Genomic DNA, 23,271 nt, shown 5'->3' with positions numbered 1-23,271 from the left:
CTTTGTCAAATATATGGATGTGTATGTGTAAATTTATAAGAACCAGTATGGATACATCCATTCACTGTGGTACATTTTAAAATAAAATATTTTAGCAGTGAATATGGATTAAGGTGTTTTGGGTGTTGGCATTTTATGGAGGACTTTCTGGTTAGTATAACCAAGAATTTTCTTTTAAGCTGAGTATCAAAATTGTGTGTACCCATAAAACTAATCTAATGGGATTGAGAGAACCCAGTGTAAACTTTACTGAAAATTCATCTTGGTGTGTGTATAAACAGAAGTAAACCTTTGAAAAAGTCATTAAGCATAGCAATTCCAATGCTATTGGGAACAGCCAACCTTAAATATTGCATCACTCAAGCCTTCTGGAACCTGCCATTCATTGTTCCTTACAAGTCTGTTTGAAACAGATACAATGAAGGAAAATAAGTTTATTACATTGAAAAATAATTGTGGCCGGGCATGGTGGCTCGCACCTGTAATCCCAGCACTTTGGGAGGCTGAGGTGGGCAGATCACCTCAGGTCAGAAGTTCGAGACCAGCCTGACCAACGTGAAGAAACCCCGTCTCTACTAAAAATACAAAATTAGCCGGGCATGGTGGCTCATGCCTGTAATCCCAGCTGCGTGCGAGGCTGAGGAAAGAGAATCACTTGAACCTGGGAGGTAGAGGTTGCAGTGAGCTGAGATCAGACCACTGCACTCCAGCCTGGGCAACAAGAGTGAAACTCTGTCTCAAAAAATAATAATAATTGTGCTGGACAGGTGTAGTGGCTCATGCCTGTAATCCCAGCACTTTGGGAGGCCCAATCAGGCAGATTACCTGAAGTCAGGAGTTCGAGACCAGCCTGGCTAACATGGTGAAACCCCGTCTCTACTAAAAATACAAAAATTATCTGGGCATGGTGGCACACGCCTGTAATCCCAGCTACTCGGGAGGCTGAGGCAGGAGAATTGCTTGAGCCCCGGAGGTGGAAGTTGCAGTGAGCCGAGATTGTGCCACTGCACTCCAGCCTGGCCGACAAAGCACGACTGTCTCAAAAAATAAATAATTGTGCTAAACTGAAATATACTAAAGAGTTCAGTTTAGCAAGATAAAAAGAACCCTCCAGATATTTCTTAGCCAGTTTGAGAAACAATACCACCTTTGAAAAGCCCCTTGTGTGCCTTATTTACAATTTATTAGATAATTAGGAGTGACTAGACTATTTGGTTTTGGTTTTAATACTGAGCATTACTAGCAGCTGTGATCCTGGTAGGCCATCTCCGAATAATTTTTTTTTAAAGCGAAATACAGGCCGGGCACGGTGGCTCATGCCTGTAATCCCAGCACTTTGGGAGGCAGAGGCACGGAGGATCACTTGAGGTCAGGAGTTTGAAACCAGTCTGGCCAACATGGTGAAACCGCGTCTCTACTAAAAATACAAAAATTAGCCGGGCGTGGTGGCCCACGCTTGTAATCCCAGCTACTTGGAAGGCTGAGGCAGGAGAATCGCTTGAATCCGGGAGGCGGAGGTTGCTGTGAGCTGAGATCGCACTACTGCACTCCAGCCTGGGTGACAGAGACTCCATCTCAAAAACAAACAAAACAGGAACTTAAAACAATGGAACCCATTCACGTTCTTCTATTTGTCTTTAATAATCCTGGGTAATAGTCAACTAATAATCCTGGGTAAGTAGTCTGGAGACACTCCTAGTGGAGTTTACTCGGGCGAGGCGGAGAAATACATGACATGAGCAGTACAGGCTCATGGTTGGGAGCTCGGGGAAGGCTGAGAATCCTCCCGGAACCTCGATTCTGACGCCCCAGGGGTTCTTCACATAGGCTGGCCGGGCTCGGGATCGAAGACGGAGGCGTCAGACGCTAAGGTTGCTTAGATTGCGGCCCGCGTGGAAGGCTCTTAGCCACACTGCCTGGCCCGAGGTAATCGCGCTAGGGACGCTTTTTCTGCAGCAATGATATACCCCGCCGAGCTGTCCCACGTCCTGGTTGGGACCTCTTGGTTTCGCTTGGCTGGGCTCAATCCATCCGTACGCCTCCGCCCTTCCCTCTTTGCGTACCCCTGCGGGTTCAGCGAATCGGCTGCAAGAAGCCCTGCATCCGCGAGGTGAGCGGCGGTTGGCGGCGGTGCCGGGGTTGGCAGCGCCCGCGGGTTGTCTACGCCGCTGGGCCTACGTCTCCGTCGGGCGTGCACCTCGGGAGCCACACCTGGGGCCCAGAGCCACCGCTCAGCACGCGGGCACGCGGCGGGAGGGAAGGAAACCGCAGCGCTGGGGATGGAGAGGGGGAAAGTGAAGAAGAAAGAGAAGGAAAAGGAGACGCAGAAGGAGAAAATCAGAGAAAAGGGTAGGGAAGAGAAAGTGAAAAGAAAGGAGGTGGAGCAGAAAATTAAACAAAAAGAAAAGGAGAACCAAGAGAAGCAGGAGAGGAGAAAGAGAAAAGAGGAGAAAGAGGAAAAGAGGACAAAGCAAGGGAAGGAGACAAAGAAAGAGAAGGAACAATTTAAGGGACAAGAAGAGAAAGGGGAGAACAAGGACAGCACCTTGACAAGGACCCCGCTCGAGCCGCTGGTAAGAGACCCAGTGCCCAGGACCCCTTGCCCCAAGGTTTTTGTCGGCCGTTCAGACCCCAGCGCTGTCTCTGTTACGTCGGAGGCCCCCGACCCGCGCGGGAGCGAATGGATCTCAACTGAGGGCTATTTACCTATGGATGAAAGGGATGTGCCAAACTTTGAACGACCCATCGCCAGCCCCTTTTCCCGGGCCCCCTGCCCACCCTAGCCCTTATCGGTACCCCTGTGTCTTAACCTTCGTCGGGTCTAGTGTTGAGGGACAAGAGATCTCGGTCTTCATGGGGACATGGGGAAAGGCCCCTCTACTGCCCTTAGATCTGTGCGGCGTGCAACACTAGCGCACAGACCACCTGACCACATTTAGAAACCAGCCCCGAACCCTCCCAGCACGCAGGCCCTCTTTGCATTGAATGCGTTCTTTGTCAGAAGGGGCAGGGTTCCTGAATGCAGGAGGTGTTTGGGGACGCTGCAGTTGATGCCTCCATTGTTTTCAGACCACCAGTACCCTGAATGGATGGCGGAAAAGTTTTAACTGACAGGTCTTAGAAACTTGGCATTGTTTGGGTCAGCTGAATGGTCTCTGTGCTCCTGGAGTTCCTGAGCTGGCTCCTTGGCTTAGAGCTGCGATCTGGTTCTAAACGATTTGAATGATTAACACAGTTTTGTGTGTGTGTGTGTGTGTGTGTGTGTGTGTGTGTGTTTTCTTTTTTGAGACAGGGTCTTACTCTGTCTGAGGTGCCACCTCAGCCTGGCACCGCCCCCATCTCCCAATCTCAGTGACTGGCACTACAGGCGCACGCCACCATGTCCAGCTAATTTTTGTATTTTTGTGCAGAGATGGAGTTTCGCCATGTAGCCCAGGCTGATCTCAAACTCCTGGGCTCCAGCAATCCGCCCACCTCAGCCTCCCAAAGCGCTGGGATTACAGGCGTGAGCCACCACAGATTAACAGATATTTGATCTCTGGTAAAACACAGACTACATAGACCCATATTTGGCTAAAGGAATAACTTTTGACAAAAAACAATGGTGTTCAGAATCACATTTTGTGTCTGAACTGTTTTACAAATTCAGCTTTCCTTGGGAGAAGGTAAATGTGAGGAAGCCTGAATGCAGAATTTCTAGGTAGGATGGGCGTAGGGACAGCAACGTGGTTGGAAAGGGAAATGGTGTTTTTGTTTTTGTGTTTTTGAGACAGAGTCTGGCTCTGTCGCCCAGGCTTGAGTACAGTGGCGTGATCTCGGCTCACTGCAACCTCCACCTCCCAGGCTCAAGTCATCCTCCCACCTCAGCCTCCCAAGTAGCTGAGATTACAGGTGCACCCCACCGTGCCTAGCTAATTTCTGTATTTTTGGTGGAGATGGGGTTTCGCCATGTTGCCCAGGCTGGTCTTCAACTCCTGAGCTCAAGCGATCCACCCACGTTGGCCTCCCAAAGTGCTGGGATTACAGGCATGAGCCACTGTGCCCGGCCTGGGAACTGCTTTTAATTCACACTATTTTATAGGGCCTAAGATGACATTAGTCTAGGTACCACTAAGAAAGAAAAAAAAAGCCATCGTGGTGGCTCACACCTGTAATCCCAGCACTTTGGGAGGCCAAGGTGAGCGGATCACCTGAGGTCAGGAGTTCCAGAACAGCCTGGCCAACATGGCAAAACCCCATCTCTACTAAAAATACAAAAAAAGTAGCTGGGCATGGTGGCATATGCCTGTAATCACAGCTACTCGGGAGGCTGAGGCAGGAAAATCACGTGAACCTGGGAGGCAGAGGTTGTAGTGAGCCAAGATCGTGCCACTGCACTCCACCCTAGGCGACAGAGCGAGATTCTCTCAAAAAAATAAAAAATAAAAAATAAAAAAAATTCTCCCAATCAAAATATGACATACTCTCAATTGTCAAAGACATTCTAATTTCAGAGATGTTAAAATGTGGAATGTGGGGGGAATGTGTATCTTAGAATGAATGAAGTATGTTGGGGTAGGCTGAATGGGGCCTCTGGTGAAGACTGACAGGACACAATCCACTGTTGGCTGCCATTTCTTGGTGCCGGTATTGCTTTAAAACATGCAATTATAAGCCATCCAATGAAGTCTCCCTTGCCCCTCTTCCTTACCTTGACACACTCTCAGAATGACATCATAACATTTAGATGCAAATGAAGGGAATGGAGAAGGGGCAGGGATGGAAGACACCTATGAAAATACAATTTAGTTTAAGAGCCATCAAAGATTTGCTCCAAGAACAAATACGTACATTTTTTCTTTTTCTTTTTTTTTTTTTTTGAGACAGAGTTTCACTCATGCTGCCCAGGCTGGAGTGCAATGAAGCGATCTCGGCTCACTGCAACCTCCACCTCCCAGGTTCAAGTGATTCTCCTGCCTTACTTAGCCTCCCCAGTAGCTGGGATTACTGGCATTCGCCACCACGCCCAGCTAATTTTGTATTTTTACTAGAGATGGGATTTCACCATGTTGGTCAGGCTGGTCTCGAACTCCTGACCTCAGGTGATCCGCCCTCCTTGGCCTCCCAAAGTGCTGGGATTACAGGTGTGAGCCACCACACCAGCCTACTTTTTTTCAAATTTTGTTATTCACTATATGGCCTTCATAAATCATGATCTCTGTACAAGTCTTTATTAGGCCAGACCTTAAAATATCTCATTTTCACATAGATGTTTCTAAAAAGAAAGTGGGACAGACATTCTAATGCTGTTTAAGATCACTTTTTTCTAGAAATCTAGTTTAAGTCTAATGTCAACATTTAGAGTTCAAGCAGAACAAACAGAAATGTATACGATTATTGTTATTTCTAAACCAGCGCCATTGAAGACAATTATTAGAGTTTTTTGTGCATAAGAAACTTCTTTAGTAGGATCTTTGAGAAGTAGAATTGAATTGCTGTGAGCAGTCTGGCTATATTGTTGCTTATTTATTATTGTTTATGTTAAAGTTTACACCCTGGAAACCACATTCCGGAGCACTCTGTATGATCTTCACACCAGCCTGCCCTTCTGTCCCTCAGTCATTTGCCATAAAAATTCTAAGGCTAATACGTTGATAGAATGCTTTTTTCTTTTTCTTTTTCTTTTTTTTGGGGGGATGGAGTCTCTATCACCCAGGCTGGAGTGCAGTGGTGTCATCTCAGCTCCTGCAAACTCCACCTCCCGGGTTCAAGCAATTCTCATGCCTCAGCCTCCCGAGTAGCTGGGATTACAGGCATGTGCCACCATGCCCAGCTGATTTTTATATTTTTGGTAGAGACAGGGTTATGCCGTGATGGCCAGGCTTGTTCCAAACTCTTGGCCTCAAGCGATCCACCAGCGTCAGCCTCCTAAAGTGCTGGGATTACAGATGAGAGCCACGATGCCTGGACTAGAATGCTTCTTTCTAAGTTTACTTCAAGTTCATCAGTTTGGTTTTTTTTGAGACGTTGTCTTGCTCTGTTGCCCAGGCTGGAGTGCAATGGCACGATCTCGGCTCACTGAAACCTCCTCCTCCCAGGTCAAGCAATTCTCCTGCCTCAGCCTCCCAAGTAGCTGGGATTACAGGCACCCACCACTGCACCGGGCCAATTTTTTTTTTTTTTTTTGAGACAGAGTCTTGCTCTGTCAACCCAGGCTGGAGTGCAGTGGCACGATCTCGGCTCACTGCAACCTCCGCCTCCTGGGTTCAAGCAATTCTCCTGCCTCAGCCTCCCGAGTAGCTGGGACTACAGGTGCCCGCCACCATGCCCGGCTAATTTTTTGTATTTTAAGTAGAGATGGGGTTCCACCATATTGGCCAGGCTGGTTTTGAACTCCTGACCTCAGGTGATCTGCCTGCCTTGGCCTCCCAAGTTCATCTATTTTTAAAACAAATACTCATTTGTGATTGAAACTGGCTTAATAATTTCTATAACCTTTTCATTTAATTGTGATACTTATATTAGAAGTATAAGAGGGAGGCCGGGTGCAGTGGCTCATGCCTGTAACCCCAGCATTTTGGGAGGCCAAGGTGGGCAGATCACGAGGTCAGGAGTTTGAGACCAGCCTGACCAACATGGTGAAACCTCGTCTGTAGTAAAAATACAAATTGCGGAGCGTGGTGGCATGTTCCTGTAATCTCAGCTACTCAGGAGGCTGAGGCAGGAGAATCGCTTGAACCCAGTAGGCGGAGGTTGCAGTGAGCCGAGATCATGCCAGTGCACTCCAGCCTGGGCAACAGAGCAAGACTCCAACTCAAAAAAAAAAAAAAGTATAAGAGGGAAACCTTGCCCTGAGATCTTACAATCTAGTTATTCAATTGTGAAGACAGGAGAAATTAATAATTGAGACCTTAGATGCTTATGCACTGAGTGGCACAGTCAATACATGCACCACGGAGGTCCCAAGACCCCAAACAAAATGAATTCAGGTGCAGTCTCCAATTCATAGACACAGATTCAAGAAGCAAAATGAAGTCTGAGAATTGGTCCTGTAATCTATAGCACTGCTCGTAAATGCTGATAGTATAATATTTATTTGATAGACTGATCAGGATGTGGGGGATAGAGGAGGGATGTGAAATTAGTATCACATAATGAACAGCTAATTAGAAAATATTCACTAGTTGGTACAGTTTGTTCTAGACCTATAAAATATTCATGAAGTTTTATCCTTTTTTTTTTGGAGACAGGGTCTTGCTCTGTTCCCCAGGCTGGAGTTCAGTGTGCGATCTCAGCTCACTGCAACCTCTGCCTCCTGGGTTCAAGTGATTCTTGTGCCTCAGCCTCCCAAGTAGCTGGACTTACAGGTGCACGCCACCACACCTGGCTAATTTTTTGTATTTTTAGTAGAGATGGGGTTTCACCATGTTGGCCAGGCTGGTCTGGAACTTCTGACCCCAAGAGATCCTCCTGCCTCGGCCTCCCAAAGTGCTGGGATTACAGGCGTGAGCCACCACACCTGGCCCGTGGAGTTTTATTCTGGTTACAATTCCAAGAATATTATTGGATTCTGCCAAGACCCAGAAAAATGAGCCCCTGATAGCATGGGCTTATTGATTTATCTTTTTGTTTCACAGGAGAAAAACAAGCAAATCCTAGTGCTGGGCCTGGATGGAGCAGGAAAAACCAGTGTCCTGCACTCTCTAGCTTCAAACAGAGTCCAGCACAGTGTGGCACCCACCCAAGGTTTCCATGCAGTTTGCATCAACACTGAAGACGGCCAAATGGAGTTCTTGGAGAGTAAGCTTTCTGTTCCTTAGTTACAAGACAGCCACATTTTATTGTCTCTTAAGCCAGATATGATGTTAGCAACATTGAGTCCTTGTGAAAACTAACACTGAATCAAATTTTCCTAGACTTTTAGAATGGATGTGTAGTTTAATACCCAGGTACACTGTGGGGGGAATCACTTTTTGCTTTTTTGATGTTCTCCTTTTTACAGTAGTGGTGATAAAGGGGAATTTAGAGGAAGGCTTTAGCACTCCCTCCTATAATCTCCTGTAATCAGCCTTCTTCCCACACTACTGCAAATGAGCATGCAATCTAAGTATAAGTACAGTGTGCTTGCTTCTCTGCAAATAAAATTATAGACAAGCTCCAAACCTCTTCTTCTAAATAGATGGCAGTCCACAGGCCCCTACTGGATAGTAATTCTGGAGTCACCACCTCTAAATATTACTGTCTCCTGAAGTTGGGTCAAGTCCCCTTGTCTTCGCTTTACACATTCATCCATCCTCATGGCATTAAATACCATCTATATGCTAACGGCTTCCAAATTTATCTATCCAGCCCAAACATATCCAAGTCCTCTAAAACCTAACAAGGGAAAAACAAAATGCTTGATTTTTCCAATATCTGTTCTTTTCCCTGTAATCTTCTGGTCAGTAAATGGCTCCATACCCATCAAGTTGCTCTAGCCAGAAACCTGGGAGTCACCCTTGACTCCTCCTTTTGCATCCCCACCTCCAGTCCACAAGTAAAACACTATGAATTTTGCTATCTCCAACGCATCTCTCAAATTCATTGGTTACATCCTTTGTACTGCCCCTATGCAAGTCAGAACCTCCATCATCTATTACTTAGATTATTATAGTCACCTTTTTTACTTTGGCTTTTATCTGTTTACGAAGAGCAGTATTTTAACACATACTTTTAAGTACATCATTTGCTAATTTAAAACTCTTCTGTGGAGATCTCATCCTTGTAATAAAATCCAAAGTCTTTGTTATGACTCATGAGGCTCTTCATAAACTGCCTCCTCCCTAACCTTACCTCACCCCAGGCTTATTGTACTCCTTTCTTTCTCTCCTTTGAAAAGAGCTTTCTTGGGTGTGCCTTCTGTCAGAAATACTACAGATGGCTTGCTCCTTAGCCTTCAGGTATTAGCTTACATGGCCCCATAAAATCAATCATTCTTTTTTTTTTTTTTTTTTTTTCAGACAGAGTCCTGCTCTGTCACCCAGGCTGGAGTGCAGTGGTGCGATCTCAGCTCACTCACTGCAACCTCTGCCTCCTGGGTTCAAGCGATTCTCTTGCCTCCGTCTCCTGAGTAGCTGGGATTACAGGCACACACCATCATGCCCGGCTAATTATTTTGTATTTTTAGTAGAGCCGGGGTTTCACCACGTTGGCCAGGCTGGTCTCGAACTCCTGACCTCAGGTGATCCACCCACCTTGGCCTCCCAAAGTACTCAGATTCAGGCGTGAGCCACCGCACCCAGCCCATAAAATCATTCTTTCTAAGTATGTTCCCCAATGCTGTTTGCCTCCTCCATAAGGTTTTTAATAACACTCACTATTTATTTTTGTTTTTGATCTGTCCACCCAACTAGATGGTAATTTTTGCTATACTTGTTTTGTTCAACAATGCATACCCAATGTCTGGCAAATAGTACATATTCAACAAAAATGCATTAAGTGCCAACTGTGTTCCCGATTTTTATCATGATCATCAATATCCTGAAAAAGAACAGCAGTTTACGCTTGCAATCTTTGAGTTTTAAAATGTGTATCTGCACAGTGGCTATATTAAGCCATCAATTTAGGTAAATTTTCATAATGCCACAGGGCAGAGCTTCTAAGGAGGGTTTTTTTTAGGATGCAGCATCTAGTGGTATTCAGTGATATAAATCTGTATGGGCTGTTATGCTATTGTGTAACACTTGGAGTATGTTGGGGATTGGTGGGAGGTGAAGTTTTATTGTATAAGCCTATTTGTAGAAATGATATATTCACATATAATTTTGCCTATATCTCTTCATCAATATTCTATAGATCATCTTAATCTCTAAAAAATTCTTGTAGTTTATGCACTAAAAAGTAGTGGCAAAAATAAATGGAGAGATTTCAGTTGCTATTATAGTTTTTGAAGGGCCTTCCTGTGACAAAACCACAAATCCTGGTTAAAAATTATTTTTTAAAGCATCGAAGAACTTGCAACAAGTTAGACAAATTTTCAAGGCTACCTGCTTTACTCTTCCTGCTCTTTCCCTCCTCCCAAAGAAAGAAAAATAAAACAACTCATGAGTTCAAACTGGAGTGGCAGCCACAGTAGATAAGCAAGAGAAAAGTGGTGTTATCTAGAGGCACATACCAGTATTTAATCTGCAGTGGGCCTGAGACAAAATAGGAAAGAACTAACTAAGATGCTTGCATGACACGAGGGCCCCTGGAAGAGTGCTAACATGCTCCCAGTCAGTAGCTCCCCCAGTTTCTAATTCTGGAGCAAAGCCCCCCAATATTCTCATAAATTAAGATTAATCAAATATGAGCTCAGGCCAGGCACGGTGGCTCACACCTGTAATCCCAGCACTTTCAGAGGCCAGGGCAGGTGGATTACTTGAGTCCAGGAGTTTGAGAACAACCTGGGCAACATGGCAAAACCCCATCTATACAAAAAATATAAAAAATCAGCTGAGCATGGTGGTGCATGCCTGTAGTCCCAGCTACTCTGGAGGCTGAGGCAGGAGGATCGCTTGTGCCCAGAAGGCAGAAGTTGCAGTGAGCCATGATCACGCCACTGCATTCTAGCCAGGGCAACAAAGTGAAACCGTGTTTCAAAAAAGAAGATGACAAAATCTACTGATCAAAACTAGCATTTAAAGCCTTTATAATCTTAAATGCTTATAGCTGAAAGGAAAATAGCTGAAAACTTATAGATTAAATATGCAATGTAAATTAGGTAAAAGAACAACAGAATAAAACCAAAAAGGGTAGAGGGAGAGACAATAAAGACACGAAGTCAATGAAATTGATGAAGACACAGTAGCAAAGATCAGCAAAGTCAAAAGTTAGTTCCTTGAATAGATAAACAAAATAGACAAATTTCTGGTGAAATTCATTAAGGAAAATCTGGAAACCACAAATAAATAATGTCATGAAGGAAAAAGAGCATATCATTGATTAGGATGACAAGAGTATAATACCTGTATTAACAAATTTGTACCAATAGATATAAAGTCCTGGATAAGTGGCAAAAATCCTCCAAACATGTGTCTTAGGAAAATGGACTCAATAAGAAATAGGAATATTGAATAATTTAAAACTCTTAAAGAAATCAGTAGCAAAAAATCATCCTATAATGAAAAACACCAGATCAGTTGGTTTATAGGTGGGCTCTTATCAATCTTAATCTTACATAAATTCTTTCAGCGAATAGGGGAAAAAAAGAAATGCTCTCCAACTCACGGTATGAAGTCACTGTATATCCAAACCAGCAAAGATAGCATAAGAAATGGAAATGTAGAAATCTGAACAAAATTGTAGTAAACTAAATTCAGTTAACATATTAAAGAGATAATGTATCACTAGATGAGTTTCTCCAAGAATGAAAGGTTGGTTTAACATTTGAAAAATAGCCAGGTGTGGTGGCTTATGCCTGTAACTCCAGCACTTTGGGAGGCCAAGGGGGCGGATCACTCACCTAAAGTCAGGAGTTCAAGACCAGCCAGGCCCAACATGGTGAAACCCTGTCTCTACTAAAAATACAAAAATTAGCCGGGCATGGTGGCAGGTGCCTGTAATCCCAGCTACTCAGGAGGCTGAAGCAGAAGAATTGCTTCAACCCAGGAGGTGGAGATTGCAGTGGGCTGAGATCGTGCCACTGCACTCCATCCGGTCTGGATGACAAGAGCGAAACTCCATCTCAAAAAAAAAAAAACAACATTTGAAAAAAATATGTCATTCACCACTTTATCCATCAAAGTAAAAAACATAGTCACCCTAATATAAGCAGAAAAAAATCTGCTAAATTCACTTTCCATTTATGATAAAAATTCTTAATAAGCTAAAAATAAATGGGAATTCCTTAACCTACCAAAACCTCAGAAAACTTTACTCCTAAACAGAAAGTACTAAATGTTAGAAGTACTTTCATTCAACATTATACGGGAGGCTCTAGTCAGTTTGAGAAAAAGAAATAAAAGGCATAAGAATTAGGAAGAAATAAAACAGTACTTATTTACAAATGATATAATTGTCTTCAAAGAAAGCCTAAAACACCCTTCAAATTATTAGAAATGATAACAGCTTGGCAAGACAACTGTATATAAAAATATAAAATTAATTGTATTTCTGTTATCCAGCAGCATGTAGCCATTTTCAATAGCAACAAAAGATAGGAATAAATCAAACAAAAAAAGTGTCTATCTATAAAGAGAAAATGTGTAGATGTCATTCAAAAACATCAAAAGACCTAAATAGAGACATAATACAGTTTTCATGAATAGGTAGACATTATATCAAAAAAATTAATTCTCCCCAAATTGACGTTTAGATACAATTCAATTCCAATCAATAGCTCAACAAGATTTTTTAAAAAGAGTTTGACAAGCTGAGGCTAAAATTTACATGGGTGAGCAAAGGTGTAAAGAAAGCCAAGACACTCTTGCAGAAATTAATAAGAAGGATGGACTTGTCCTGTCAAGTATCAAATCTTATTATAAAGCTATGAAACTAAAATGCGTGGTGTTGGCACAAGAATAAACAAAACGACCAAAGGAACAGACTAGAGAGTCCACTGGGGAAACTATTCAATAAATGGTGCAGGGACAACATGGAATAAAAATGAAATTAGTTTCCTGCCTCCTATGCATACAAATGTATACATCAATTTCCGATGGATAAAAGCCAAATGTAAAAAGCTTTGTGGAGAAAATATAGACTATCCTTATGACTTCAGGATAGAGAAAGGTTTTTTAAACAGGACACAAAAAATAATAACCATAAGAAAGATGGATAAATTTAACTACATTAAAATGGAAAACATCTGTTCATTAAAAAGATGCCACAAAATAGGGGAAGATACATGCAACACATCCAAGCAAATGCCTAGTATCCAGAATATATAAAGAACCCCTACAAATAAAGACAACATAAAAACATCGGCAAAAGACATGAGTAACATTTCACATAAAACGAATTAGAAGTGAACATATGAAAAATACTCCACTTGATCAGTAAGTAGAATTCAAATTAGGCAAAAAAAAAAAAAAAGAAATATGATAATATCAGGTTTTGAAGAGGATGTGGCTGGGGTGCAGTGGCTTACGCCTGTAATCCCAGCACTTTGGGAAGCCAAGGTGGGTGGATCACTGGAGTTCAAGGGTTCAAGACCAGCCTGGGTGACATGGCGAAACCCAGCTCTACAGAAAATACAAAATTAGCCAGGCATGGTGGCTTGTGCTTGTAGTCCCAGCTACTGGTGAGGCTGAGAAAGGAGGATCGCTTGAGCCCAGAAGGCAGAGGTTGCAGTGAGTGGAGATTGCATCACTGCCCTCTAGCCTGGATGACAGAGCACAACCTTGTCTCAAGGAAAAAATAAAAATAAAAAGAGGATGTGGATGTAGAGGAAACTTATCGGCTATTAGCTGTTGGCAGAGTGTGTATTGGTACCAACTTCTTTGGAAAACAATTTGGCGTATTTGGCATTAGTTACATGCTTAGATAACTGGAGAAACTCTTGCTTGTATGGACCTCAGGAGACAAATACAAAAATGTTTAGAGCAGCATTGTTTATTGTAGCAAGAAATGAGGAACAACCCAAATGTCCACAGATGTTTAAACTATGTGTGTTAAAACCATATGAGTTACTTAGACGGTCACACAGCACTATTTTAACAAATTAAAAACACAAAATACTTCAAATAATGACTAGCCTACCTCTATAGAAAGGAAGCCAAAGGAAAGGCAAAGATCCCTTCTTGTTAGCATTTAAAATACTTTTGTTAAGTTCTTGAAACAGAGGTCCAAAAAGCTTTTCTGTCAAGGACTACATAGGAACTAATTTATGCTTTGCAGGCCACATGCTCTCTGTTGCAACCACTCAACTCTGTCTTGAGAAAGCAGTCATAGACAATACGTTGTATATATATGTCAGTGTTACTATAAAAGTTTATTTCTGGGCACCAAAATCTAAATTTGATATAATAGTCCTGTGTTAGAAAATGTTATTCTGTCTTTTTTTTTTCTCCAAAATTTAGACATGTAAAAGCTATTTTTACCTAGCGAGCTGTACAAAAATAGGCAGTTGGTCAGATTTGAACTGTGGGCCATGGTTTGCCAATACTCCTCCTAGGACAAAAATAAAAACAAAATCCATTGTATATATGTTATTATCATTAACCAAAAAGTTTATTCTGTGAAGAATCAGCAGGATGAAGTAATCAAAAGGCATTTTTTTTTTCTGAAGCAAATATTCCTGAATACCCACAGGATCATATTAACTCTCAATGCAATATTAAGAGGAGAAGTTAATTCTGGGATTTTGACAAAGGAAAAAAATTGTGCAAGTGAGACTAGCCAATGAATTCAGTTAATTTAAAAATTATTTTAATGTGTATTTTAGCCTACCATCCTTCCCATTCTTAATTATTTTAGTAGCATACTCCCATTTTCTTTTTCTTTTTTTTCTTTTTTTTAGATAGATGGGCGTCTCACTCTGGAGTGTGGGGGCGCAAACACAGCTCACTGTAGCCCTGTTCACACCACTGCACTTCCTGGGCTCAAGTGATCCTCCCACTTCAACCTCTCTAGTCGCTAGCACCACCGGCATGCACCACCACACCGGCTCATTTTTTAGTTTTTATTTTTGTAGAGATAGGGCCTCACCCTATCACCCAGGCTGGTCTTGAACTATTGGGCTCAAGCAGTCCTCCTGCCTCAGCCTCCCAAAATGTTGGGATTACAGGCGTGAGCAACTGCACCTGGCCTTACGCCCATTTTCTGAGCTATAACTGATAAACATGCAGTGGCTGACATGGCTGCTGTGGACAATGGGATCAGGAGACATCCACTGTAGTATTTAGCATCTCTCTGCTGATCCTTTGTGATACAGTTATGAATGAACCACTTGTGGTGGTTCTTCTCACCAACCAGTTTCCCGCTAACATGCCTGTGGTCACTCTGAGGACTGGGTACACTCTAGCATGGTGATATTTTATCAAAACACCTGTCCTGTGTTCAGAAATCTAGATGTGCCCTCCCTGCTCCCTGGGTGGGTGCTTCTGTGATTTTGTGTGTGTGTGTCTTCTTCCTCTACTATTCTCTATAGTTGGTGGCAGTGAACCTTTTCGGTCCTACTGGGAAACGTACCTATCCAAGGGATTGCTGCTGATCTTTGTGGTGGATTCAGCAGATCACAGCCGATTACCTGAAGCCAAGAAATACCTTCATCAGCTAATTGCAGCAAACCCAGTACTTCCTCTGGTTGTGTTTGCAAACAAACAGGTAAAAATCTGTGCAAATATAAATTGTACTCAAGAGTTTTGTAATACAAGAAATGTATACTTTTAATAGCTAGATAGTCAACAATATGCTATATATTTAACTCAGTTTATGTTTATTAGAGCTCTTGGATTATAAACACCTTGAGGGTAGAGACTATTGTTCATTTTTGTGTCCCTTGTAATACCTCGTATACTGTTGTGCATGCTAGGAATTCAACAGATGTGTGTTGAACTTAGTTCAATAAATACATATTGTTAAATTTGATTCAACAAAATATTTGAGTGGCTACCGTGTATAAAAAAATCATTTTGCTTTAGATCTATCAGACTGACCTGAACTTATTCTACACATGCATTAAAAATATTAAATATACGTGGAGAATTTGGAACCCTTGTGCACTGTTGGTGAGAATGTAAAATGGTAGAGCTGCTATGGAAAACTGTAACATGGTTCCGCAAAAGAATCAAAAATAGAGGCTGGGCACAGTGGCTCACGCCTGTAATCCCAGCACTTTGGGAGGCCAGGGGTGGGGGATCACGAGGTCAGGAGATTTAGACCATCCTGGCTAACATGGTGAAACCCTGTCTCTACTAAAATACAAAAATTAGCCGGGCGTGGTGGTGGGCACCTGTAGTCTCAGCTACTCGGGAGGCTGAGGCAGGAGAATGGCGTGAACTCGGGAGGCAGAGATTGCAGCGAGCCAAGATCGCGCCACTGCACTCCAGCCTGGGCGACAAGCTCAAAAAAAAAAAAAATCAAAATAGAATTCCCTTATGATGCAGCAATTCCACTTTTGGGTATACAGTGAAAAGAATTAAAAGCAGGGACTCAAATTGATATTCATATGTTTGGCTGTTTTGTGTTTCTTTATGTTTTATATTGTTTTGTTTTGTATGTTTTATGTTTTTTATGATATGTTCATAGCAGCATTACTCATAACGGCCAAAAATGGAAGCTACCCAAGATAAATGGATATATAAAATATGGTATGCACATGCAAAAGGATTTTTTTTTTAAGCAGAGTTCTGCTCTAGCACCCAGGCTGGAGTGCAGTGGTGTGATCTCAGCTCATTACCTCCTGGGTTCATGTGAGTCGCATGCCTCAGCCTCCCAAGTGGCTAGGATTACAGGCATGCGCCACCACTCCTGACTTTTTTTTTTTTTTTTTTTTTTTTTTTTTTTTTTTTTTGAGACAGAGTCTTGCTCTGTCTCCCAGGCTGGAGTGCAGTGGCGCAATTTCAGCTACCCACAACCTCCGCCTCCCGGGTTCAAGTGATTCTCATGCCTCAACCTCCTGAGTAGCTGGGACTACAGGCACATGCCACTACACCCAGCTAATTTTTGTATTTTTAGTAGAGACAGAGTTTCTCCATGTTGGCCACGCTGATCTCGAACTTTTGGCCTCAAGTGATCCACCCACCTGGGCCTCCCAAAGTGCTGGGATTACAGGTGTGAACCACCGCACCCGGCTACAATGGGATCTTGTTCAGCCTTAAAAGGGAAGGAAATTCAGACACGTGTTCTGACATGGATGAACCTTGAGAACATTATGCTAAGTGAATAAGCCAGTCACAAAAGGGCAAATACTATATGATTCCATTTATACGAGGTACCTAGAGTTGTCAGATTCATAAAAATAGAAAGTGGAGTGGTGATTTCCATGGGTTGTGGGAGGGAGGAATGTGCAGTTATCGTTTAATGGATACAGAGTTTCAGTTTTGCAGATAAAAGTTTTGGAGATGGATGGTGGTGATAGTTGTATAACAATGCGAATATACTTAATGCCACTGAACTGTACACTTAAAAATGGTTAAGGAGAAAAATTTTGTTATATGTATTTAACACAATAAAAATTGAAAAAAATTTAAACATCTATAATATTGTAATGCTGAAGTCCCTTTCTCAATTGTTAGGTTTGCCAATCATAGAAGAGCTCAATTTCTGACTTTTCTCCTACTACTTCTATGCGTGAATGTATATGGAAGTAAACTAAGTAATTATAAATGATGACCTAAAATAGGAGCCTATGTTAAAGTCCAGTACAGAAGCTAGTCCGGCAGATTTTGACATTTTGCTGGCATTTTAAAAGAGAGGTTGGGCCGGGCGTGGTGGCTCATGCCTGTAATCCCAGCACTTTGGGAGGCCGAGGTGGTTGGATCAGGAGGTCAGCAGTTCGAGACCAGCCTGGCCAATATGGTGAAACCCTGTCTCTACTAAAAAATACAAAAATTAGCCAGGCATGGTGGCGCATGCCTGTAGTCCCAGCTGTTCAGGAGGCTGAGGCAGGAGAATCACTTGAACCCGGGAGGTGGAGGTTGCAGTGAGCCAAGATTGTGCCACTGTACTCCAGCCTGGGTGACAGAGTGAGACTCTGTCTCAAAAAAAAAAAAAAGAGACAAGCTGATGCTTTTATTGTTTTGTTTTTAAGTGGAGCATCTTAAGTACCATAAACTACAAAGATTTAGAAGATCATGGTACATGTAAGTGAGCTGTATAGTATTCCATAGCATTAATATACCAAAATGTTATTTTTCTTACTGCTAGGAATTTTGAGTTATTTCCAATTTTTTTATTGTTCTTAACAGTGCTGCCAGTGAGCCTTCATGTATGTGTCCCTTTGTGGATGTGTATGAACATTTTGCTGGTGGATATGCCTAAAATAATTGTCGGGATTTTGGATTTGTACATATTCTGTTTTATTAGATATCACCAAGTCACTTTCCAAAGATGATGCACAAATTTATTCTTCCACCAGCAGAATATGACAGTTTTTGCAGCTCTACATCCTTGTCAATACTTGGTATTGTCAGACTTTTTCATTTTTGCCAATCTGATGGGTGAACTTGTTTTTTATTATTCTAATGTGCATTTCCTTAACTACTTGTGAGTTTGAACATTTTTTCAGATGTTTATTAGACTCCACATCTGTAAATTGCCTATTAATATGTTTTCCCAAATTCCTACTAGGGTGTTTGTCTTTCTTATTTCAGTTGTAGGAGTCTTTCATATCATTTGGAAAAAATAATTCTTTGTTAGTTATGTGCATTACAATTATCTTTTCCAGCATCTCGTGGCTTATCATTTTACTTTGCTTACTTTTATACAAAATATTTTCTTCCCTCCCCTCCCCTCCACTCCTCTCTTTTCTTTTCTTTTTTTTTTTGACAGAGTCTCACTCCATCACCCAAGCTGGAGTACAGTGGTGTGATCTCGGCTGACTGCAACCTCCACCTCCCAGGCTTAAGCAATTCTCCCACCTCAGCCTCCCAAGTAGCTGGGACTACAGACACGAGCTACCACACCCGGCTAATTTTGCATTTTTTGTAGAGACAGTTTTTCGTCATGTTGCCCAGCCTGGTCTTGAATTATGGGGCTCAAGCAATCTACCTGCCTCGGCCTCCCAAAGTGCTGGGATTACAGGCGTGAGTCACTGCGCTCGGACCTTTTTTTTTTTTTTGAGACAGGGTCTCACTCTGTCGCCCAGGCTGGAGTGCAGTGCAGTGGCATGATCATAGCTCAATGCAGTCTCAACCTCCCCAGGCTCAGGTGATCCTCCTACCTCAGCCTCCCTAGTAGCTGGGATTACAGGTGTGCACCACCATGCCCAGCTAAATTTTTTGGGCATTTTTTGTAGAGATGGGATTTCACCATGTTTCCCAGGCTGGTCTTGAACTCCTGGGCTCAAACAATCTACCCACCTCAGCCTCCCAAAGTGTTGGGATTATAGACGTGAGCCACTGCACCCGAGTTATTTTCATTTTTAATATTCAAATTTATCAATACTGTGCCTTATGGTTTGTATCCGTTATCTTCATCAAACTGAATAAACAGAGCCATTTGTTATCACATTTATAACTTTTATTGGGCCTTGATGATAAAAGATTTGAATAGCCTAGTTTAAGATTAATGCATCTTTGTTTATATTCCTTGGCCAAAATATTTGGTCCAAGCTTTTAGGTGACTCACTGGTTCAAGTTATTATGTAAGGGTTTTCAAAAAGTCATCTTACTATCTTTACTCTTTGGGTTATGACCTCTATTAAGGCACATACAGGAAAGTGTGGAATAAACCAGGTATTTTTGCCTGATGTGCTTTATCATTACAGAGAGCCCCTTCTCCCATCCATCACCCTCCCTCCCTCTCCTATTTCTTCCTCTCCAACTCCACCAGTGAATTTATTAACCTGAGATATCATTCGCATGTTACTGGATCCATTAACACTGTTCAAAAAGTTAGCATAGGCTCTAAACAAATTCAGGTTTCAAACAGGCAACTACCAATGTCCAGAGAGGTAATCAACTCCAGCGAGGTACCATGGACAGCACATCAGGAAAAGCCCCACAGGCTCCAAGTGATAGAATTTGATAGGTTCGGGACATGCACAGTGGCCCATGCCTATAATCCCAGCACTTTGGAAGACCGAGGCGGGCGGAACACCTGAGGTCAGGAGTTTGAGACCAGCCTGGCCAACATGGTGAAAACCCGTCTCTACTAAAAATAGAAAAATTAGCTGGGTGTGGTGGCGCACACCTGTAATCCCAGCTACTTGGGAGGCTGAAGCAGGGGAATTGCTTGAACCTGGGAGGCAGAGGTTGCAGTGAGCCGAGATTGCGCCACTGCACTCCAGTCTGGGTTGACAGGGTGAGACTCAGTCTCAAAAAAAAAAGGTTCATATGATACAGGAAAAAAAAAAGACACAATATTAGGTTATTTCCAGAGATTTAAAAATGATCTTCTAAAACTTAGGGGGAATGCTATGAAATAACAAAAAGCCAATTACAAATGCAATTTTAGAAGTGAAAAAACTTTTACAAAGGACTGGAAAACTATAGCTGAATCTGTGTATTTATGAAAGGGAATGTCACAGGTCATTTGCTTAAATAATTCTTGGTGTATGAGAGTTAAAGATGTATGTTTTGACCTTGCCATTTCCATCGTAAGGAGGTTTTGGCCCTGGCATGCGGCCTAAGCACAGGCTTCCTGTCTTCCCCTCTCTGCCTCTTCCTGTGGGTTTCCCTCTTCCAAGCCTCCCCCATCTCTTTCCCTGTCTCTCCTCTGAGCCTCCTTTTCCCACTGCACCTTGTCTGAATCTGTTCCCTCTCCATTCTCTTCTCTGTCTTCCTCTACTCCCCAAAATTGGTCGAGGATTTTTTTGTTCAGTAGAAATAATGAGCATAAAAGAAAACTCACCGTGGCAAGAACTATAATTGGTAAAGTATGATATGGACATAAAACAATAGATGAATCAAATTTCTGTTATTAAATATAAATAAAAATAATTGCTCCTGTTGAAATAATCTTGGAAGACTGAAAGGAAAATGGAAAAACAAAATTAGGCTGGGTGCAGTGGCTCACGCCTGTAATCCCAGCAGTTAGGGAGGCCTAGGTGGAAGGATTGCTTGAGGCCAGGAGTTTGACACCAGCCTGGGCAACATAGCAAGATGCTCCTCTTTACAAAAGATTTTTAAAAATGAGTGGGGCGTGGTGGCATACACCTGTAGTCCCAGCTACTCGGGAAGGTGAGGCAGGAGAATTGCTTGAACATGGGAAGCGGAGGTTGCGGTGAGTCAAGATTGTCCCACTGCACTCCAGCCTGGGCGACAAAGCAAGACCCTGTCTTTAAACAAACAACAAACAAACAAAATTAGAAACAGACTGCACCATTTAGAAAATTAAGGTATTATATTGGCTTAGCTTCATTCCAGAATATACTTTTTTTTTGATAACTCATAAATGCTGGCATAATTCTGATGAAAACATTTTTATTCTAACAACCTCTGGGCTCATAATAATAGAGTCACAATATCCTCTATATGAAAATGGTGTGGTCACTGAGAGCAATAAATAAGAGTAACAAATGTGTTTATCTGAAAGGATTGCAAAATAACCAATTTGTCCTATTCTTATTCCACTCCGGTTGAAGGATCTTGAAGCAGCCTATCACATTACAGATATCCATGAAGCTTTGGCATTATCTGAAGTGGGAAATGACAGGAAGATGTTCTTGTTTGGAACCCACCTGACTAAGAATGGCTCAGAGATACCCTCCACCATGCAAGATGCCAAAGACTTGATTGCACAGCTGGCTGCAGATGTGCAGTGACCAGGACTCAGCCCACTGTGCGGCTCATGACTGAGATGTCATCAGTGTTGAATGGCAGGCTTGAAGCCAAAGGTTTCCACCTTCAAATAAAAATTAAGCCATTTCCTATTTTCTCAATGCATGGGATATATATAGTCAGCCCTCCATATCCATGGGTTCCACATCTGCGGATTCAAGAACTGTGGATCAAAAACATTCAAAAAGTAACCCCACTAAAGAATAATAACACAACAATAAAAATAATACACATTTTAAAATACAATATAACAACTATTTACATAGCATTTTCATTGTATTAGGTATTACAAGTAATCTAAAGATGATTTAAAATACACGAGTAGATGTGTGTAGGTTATATGTAAATACTATGCCATTTTTCATCAGGAGCTTGAGCATCCACATTTACCTGTGAGGATCTTGGAATCAATCTCCCTGAGAATACCAAAGGACAACTGTACAAAGATAATGCTAACATATTAACAGCATCTCTATTTGGATTTTGAATGTTAAAAATATTTGTAAAACAGTGTATTGGGGGTGTTGGGATTTTTAATCAACAAAGGTAAAATGAACATTAGCAAGCATTTGTCCCATTTATTGTTTTGCAATGGCATGAAATTTATATGAAATATTTTTGTGGGGGTGTATAGGGTCTCACTCTGTTGCCCACGCTGGAGTGCAGTGGCATGATCTCAGCTCAGGTGATCCTCCCTCCTCAGTCTCCCAAGTAGCTGGAACTAGAGGTGCACGCCACCATGCCCGGCTAATTTTTCTATTTTTAGCAGAGACGGGGTTTTGCCATGTGGCCCAGGCTGGTCTTGAATTCCTGAACTCAAGCGATCTGCCTGCCTCGGTCTCATAAAGTGCTGGGATTACAGGAATGAGCCACTGCACCTGGCCTTGAATATATTTTAGTACGTTTTCTCTTTTCAAATAAAAAACCAGGTGTCTTTCCATGAAGTGGATCTGTTTAACACTATAAGAAATATCAGGGTAGGACAATGAGGAAAGTGAACTTTGTCAAACCCCCAGAGAAATAAACATTAACAGTATTCAGAAAAAGTTAGGAAGGGCTTGTTTTCCAGGAGCTTGTTAGACGAGATGAGGAACATTGTGGGGATTTGTTTTTAAAATTCTTAACATTTTGCTTTTATATAGATAAACTTTCTTCACTAGGAAGGGTGATAATTATATTTATTTGCAGACATTCTATAAATCCAACTTGTAACTATAATGCCTTGCTTTGGTCTTAAAAAAAATTGGAAAGAGAGTTTGCTCTATAAATCCTTCCTTTTAAAATCTGGAATCTGTTGTGAAATAATACAAATATGGGATCAGGCATGGTGGCTCACACCTGTAATCCCAGCACTTTGGGAGGCCGAGGTGGGCAGATCACGAGGTCAGGAGTTCAAGAGCAGCCTGGCCAACATGGTGAAACCCTGTCTCTACTAAAAACACAAAAATTAGCCCGCGTGGTGGTGGGCGCCTGTAATCCCAGCTACTCGGGAGGCTGAGGCAGGAGAATCGCTTGAACCCAGGAGATGGAGGTTGCAGTGAGCCAAGACCACACCACTGCACTCCAGCCTGGGCAACAGAGCAAGACTCCATCTCAAGAAAAATAAACAAAATAAAATAAAATAAAATTTGGAATCTGTGGTGAAATAATACAAATACGGGGTCAGGTGTGGTGGCTCACACCTGTAATTCCAACACTTTGGGAGTCTGAGGCAGGAGGATCATTTGAACCTATGAGTTTGAGACCAGCCTGGGAAACATAGTGAGACCCTGTCTCAAAAAAAAAAAAAAAAAAAAAATCCAAATTTGGTGAAGATAACCCCTCTCAATATTAGCACACAACTGTCTCTAGTTTTAGGTTAAAATAGAACACAATTGAATTTATGCAT

General features: G+C 42.2%; 1 protein-coding gene and 1 long non-coding RNA gene across 4 annotated transcripts in view; one reads left to right on the top strand and one right to left on the bottom strand.

The window, feature by feature from the left end:
* Window positions 1-23,271, bottom strand: part of LOC129058988 (uncharacterized) — a 63,205-nt gene that overhangs the window by 35,214 nt on the left and 4,720 nt on the right. Inside the window, exons 3-6 of the long non-coding RNA XR_008524522.1 lie at window positions 21,284-21,546; window positions 15,130-15,187; window positions 14,040-14,109; window positions 4,691-4,769 (exon numbers count right to left, since the gene is read on the bottom strand). This is a non-coding gene — a long non-coding RNA (uncharacterized LOC129058988). The remainder of the gene's footprint in view (window positions 1-4,690; window positions 4,770-14,039; window positions 14,110-15,129; window positions 15,188-21,283; window positions 21,547-23,271) is intronic.
* On the top strand, window positions 1,364-21,484 carry ARL9 (ADP ribosylation factor like GTPase 9). Of its 3 annotated transcripts, none has more exons than XM_054553996.2 (4): window positions 1,364-2,573; window positions 7,617-7,779; window positions 15,089-15,264; window positions 18,433-19,712. In XM_054553996.2, exons 1-4 carry the CDS (start codon window positions 2,280-2,282, stop codon window positions 18,589-18,591), a joined length of 792 nt encoding a protein of 263 aa, XP_054409971.1. In that variant the 5' UTR covers window positions 1,364-2,279; the 3' UTR covers window positions 18,592-19,712. The 3 variants fall into 3 exon arrangements, with proteins under 3 accessions (XP_054409971.1, XP_009238260.1, XP_002814815.3); XM_009239985.4 differs by lacking the exon at window positions 18,433-19,712 and adding an exon at window positions 21,188-21,484 and having other exon boundaries at window positions 1,381-1,926; XM_002814769.6 differs by lacking the exon at window positions 18,433-19,712 and adding an exon at window positions 21,188-21,484 and having other exon boundaries at window positions 1,381-2,573.

This window comes from Pongo abelii, chromosome 3 (assembly GCF_028885655.2).
Source record: "Pongo abelii isolate AG06213 chromosome 3, NHGRI_mPonAbe1-v2.0_pri, whole genome shotgun sequence".
Taxonomy (NCBI): Eukaryota; Metazoa; Chordata; class Mammalia; order Primates; family Hominidae; genus Pongo; species Pongo abelii.
Note: the sequence above shows the minus strand (reverse complement) of the source record. Positions and strands in the feature narration are given on the sequence as shown.

What these genes read in the sequence shown, in the direction of transcription:
- ARL9 (XM_002814769.6), top strand. Translation starts at nt 2,280, where the DNA reads ATGGAGAGGGGGAAAGTGAAGAAGAAAGAGAAGGAAAAGGAGACGCAG. An exon ending in CCAAATGGAGTTCTTGGAGA is followed by an intron (nt 7,780 to 15,088) that starts GTAAGCTTTCTG and finishes TATTCTCTATAG; the next exon opens with TTGGTGGCAGTGAACCTTTT. An exon ending in TTGTGTTTGCAAACAAACAG is followed by an intron (nt 15,265 to 21,187) that starts GTAAAAATCTGT and finishes CTCCGGTTGAAG; the next exon opens with GATCTTGAAGCAGCCTATCA.